Source organism: Dipteris shenzhenensis, chromosome 28 (genome assembly GCF_047967505.1).
Source record: "Dipteris shenzhenensis isolate YYH24624 ecotype China chromosome 28, Dip_SZ_1.0, whole genome shotgun sequence".
NCBI classification, from domain to species: domain Eukaryota; kingdom Viridiplantae; phylum Streptophyta; class Polypodiopsida; order Gleicheniales; family Dipteridaceae; genus Dipteris; species Dipteris shenzhenensis.
Genome location: NC_141623.1, coordinates 8,471,514 through 8,475,407, shown reverse-complemented (window position 1 = coordinate 8,475,407; position 3,894 = coordinate 8,471,514). Strand labels below are relative to the sequence as shown.

The following is a 3,894-nucleotide window of genomic DNA, read 5'->3' as shown; positions in this document are numbered from 1 at the left end:
ATGTTAGTTGGATTTATAGTTTGGGCAAAGGCCAGTGAATCCATCCGATCTTCCTTGCCATCGATTTTCCTTTTGCGCACTCTCTCTGGCCATCCAACAGCTTCTCAACGATTTTCCAAAACGAAAACGTTCTCTTCTCTCTCTCTCTTTCTGTGTGCGCAAGATTTTATGTAGTTACCAAAGGAAGAAGCCGCCTGTTAACACTAAGCTACAGTCCACAGCCTAGCGCATTTTCGCTAACTCTACAAATACATTGCAACGATTCAACGAAATCGGATTGCAAAGAATGCACGAAATCCGATTTTACAGAACAATATCCCACACACACGGCTTCACCACGTCCTGTAAATTCATGCTGCTGTATTACATCTATTACAATTCTCCTGGCGCATACTTTACGACCCTGCCACCGACTGCCTCCGTGCATGCTGAATTTCAACGCACAGAGGCATCTGGATTACATTTCAAGTTTCCAACAAACGCTGATACAAGACGGCGTACTAGAGACTGTTGATTTGAAGCTAGAAGCTGGATGGAATATAAGTCCAAGCCCAAAGCAATTACAAGACTGCATTCTTACGTTCATCAGCAGAACGCGATTGCGTATTGCACCAGCTTTGTTGAAAAGCCACAAAACGTTAGTTACAGGCTCGCTCAGACTCATCAATCCACCAGCCTTACGTCGAGCTCCTTGATCAAACAAACCAAAGAACCCATGCACTAACAGAATTATATGATGAACTTTAGCCGTTGGCTTCATGAACTGCTGGCAGAATGAAGCTCGATTGAGGAAACGAACTACTAAACAAAATCCAGATGGCGCTGCAGTTACGCTTTGCCGGAAGAACGTCCAACTATCAAACAGAAGCAGAGTCGCCCACGAAGATTATGCTACTGCTGCAGATCTCTCTACTTGAGGAGCTCGCTGTTGAACAACAGGCTGTTGATGAACAGCATCACGAGCGGTTGAGGAAGATGCTTAGCTCTTGGCCCGGCGTTCGTCCATCAGGATTGATCATGTGAAAAGCCTCAGAATCCAATGATCCCACTACTCGCTCGTAGGTAGCTCTCATGTAGATGAGCTCATCCTCCTCGGATTTGCCTTCTTCTGCAGGAATGACTCCCGCCCCCGATGTCACAGATTGCATCAAGCTCATCAAGTTTGCGAAGGCAGGATCGCTGTCCGACTTCTGCTGTTTCCTCAGAGCAAACCCGACCTTGCGTCCATTGCAATACATGCTCCACACTGGCTCCGCCAACAGAGGGCCTGGCTCCAGGTCCTGGTCGTCGCTGCGCTTCTCACACTCCAGAGTGATTCTCAGCAACCCAGACTGCATCTCCTTCACCAGCACATACGTAGGTGTGGCAAACTCCAGCAGCAGCAACGGTGGACTTGCAGGATCCTCCTGTACGCAGAAGTTCACTCTCCCCTTTCTCTGCCCGAAGATGGTTCCCGTCACGCTGGAGCTCACCAGAAATAGTGGTTTGGCTATGGCGGCCGCGTTCTGACAGCCGCAGCAAGGGATCATCATGCCAAAGATCGTTCTCAAGGACGCCCAGCAGTGGAATTCCTTCTCGTAGTTCATGGTAGAACCGTTGGCTACGCGATCTGGCCTCCGCTCACCGGTGTAGTCCACCATATCTGTCCACAACTCTCTCTCTCTCTCTCTCTCTCTCTCTCTCTCTCTCTCAACGTCTTCTTCTCTCGTGTGACCTCGCTGTCTGTTCCTTGTGTCGATGCGTTTCTTTGCACTTCTTTCCCTCTCCCTCGTGTCTCTGTTGCTACATTCCGGTGCTCACTCTTGCCTCTTGCAAATGGATGCTTTCAGATTCCTATCTTGCTGCTAGAAGACTCCACCTAGTATCTAGTCCACCTCCTCACCCTTTCACCTGTTGCTACACTGATCTTTGTCGAGGCTTTGTTCACTCTTGGCTCTTGCTGCTGGGTCTTGCAAATTGATGCCTCAAGGATTTCCCGAGCTTGCAGCTGCTGGAAGACTCTACCTAGTATCGAGTCCTCCTAAATTCTCACCCTTTCAAGTCCCGGCTTCAAGGTACGCGCACTAGAGTGCTGTACATATTAAAACAGTGCCTACTCGGCTCTGTAATAAGATGTCAATTCAGTCAGCCAGAACCGCTTGTCAGTGTACAGCCTACTGGACCCAGGTAAAGCGTTTCTTTGCAGTATATAGAAGATATCGACCACAAAAGTTCGTGCGCCTGGCTCAGTCGGTTCAATACCCGGACTATAGATATGCCAATGCACAAAACTTCGTGAGGCCTGCAGCCGCCTACGTCTGTTGCAAGTCTACCTAGCCACTCCAACATCCTATAGTCTGCAGTGCTCTGCACGCCTTCTTGTGCGCGAAGCGCGTGCGATTCACGAATCACGAGTCACGCAGTGACAACACAAGATCTGCAAAAAGCAGACACTCCATTAGTTTTCGGAGTAGGTGCTAAGTATCCGACAAAATGGTGGGAAGTCGTGTCGATTGAAGCAAAAGAAGTTAAAGAACAGCTGATCGAGATGGAGAAATCCGACAAGGGCAGCAGGACAGAAAGATTACATATATCAAAGGAATCAGGAATCAGGATAGTAGTGAGTCGAGAGTTGAAATGTTGCTCATTTGCTTCAGGTATCTCAATTTCTCAGGATTTCATGCGAATTGAGGTAACAGACAATGTACTTGACTACTACTTGTAGTGGTTGAAGTGATCCGACTCCAAACTATAAAAACATATGGCGTGTGTGCACTGAGGAGTCTGGACTAAGAATGTGATCGACAAAACTTGGTTACAGAACCCGGTATACAGTTGGGACTTGGGAACTTGGATCTTGACGAGATCAGACGCATGTATCAGATGATGACAATCTATTGCCACACAAGACCACGGTGCAGGGTTTGTAAGTTGTCCCCTGTTTTCTGTCTGCCAGATACATGATTCATGAACATGCAAGGAAACACAAAGCCCAGTCAGTCAGTCGAAGCAGAGTACGATCCATTCTCGGATAGATCAAAGTTCAGGATTGAAGGCTGGAGATTCCAATTTCCAGGTACATGGGCCATGGCAATATATGGGAGTATTCTAGGAATGATCTCTTGTGTTGCTGGCACCGAGCTTACTTGTGAATCCTTATTGGTCGACTTGGCTAATGATCGAAATGTGTGATGGCGAATATGCCAACGATGTTGTAATGATCCCTGGTTCGATTACAAGCCGAAACAGACGCTGCGCATTACAATCTCTTTTCGTTGGCCCTTTCGAACTTGATGAACGATCGAATAGGGCAGTAGGGAAAGGGAATGTAGTTGCTATCAAGGTCTCCGAACTGTGTCGATTCGTTCAAGCTTGCGAGTTGCGACGGACGATATAGCGTTGACAAGAAAAACTCCATCATCATATTTGCGCATGACCGGGGAGCGCGGAACCATTATGAACGACGAACTTCGACCATAATAGAGAGAGTGCGACTGTGCGAGAGACAGGGAGAGAGCAGGAGCACGGGCTGCATGCAATTGAGAACCAAAATCAATCATACCCTCCTCCGTAATCACTGCGTATGCCAGATTGCCATAGATCATGATCAGATCCTGGTCACCGTGCTCTCATAGTTAACCATATCCGCTTCTTACTTTCCTGAGCATTGAGTGCATACCTGATACGATCACCTCAGAGCAGGCCGCACAGTGCAAACAGCGCCAGGATCAGCGCTTCACAATCGAGATTCGATACAACTACTTAAAGGAATACGATGATACGAAGCCACAAAAGCATTCATAGTATGTGTGTGACACGATTTAGTCCTTGCTCGTAACGCCAGGCGTATGGTTTCTCTTCGTCCTCGGGCCGATCAGAGCGTGCCCCCAGCTCAGGCGACAAGATTTTGGCATC

General features: G+C 48.0%; 1 protein-coding gene across 1 annotated transcript; it reads right to left on the bottom strand.

The window, feature by feature from the left end:
* Positions 1-249: 249 nt before the first annotated feature.
* Positions 250-2,318, bottom strand: LOC147883136 (protein MIZU-KUSSEI 1-like). Its single transcript, XM_087399646.1, has one exon. It carries the CDS (start codon positions 1,638-1,640, stop codon positions 957-959), a length of 684 nt encoding a protein of 227 aa, XP_087255772.1. The 5' UTR covers positions 1,641-2,318; the 3' UTR covers positions 250-956.
* Positions 2,319-3,894: the final 1,576 nt, after the last annotated feature.

Coding starts and splice junctions, on each gene's coding strand:
- LOC147883136 (XM_087399646.1), bottom strand. CDS start 1,640: ATGGTGGACTACACCGGTGAGCGGAGGCCAGATCGCGTAGCCAACGGT.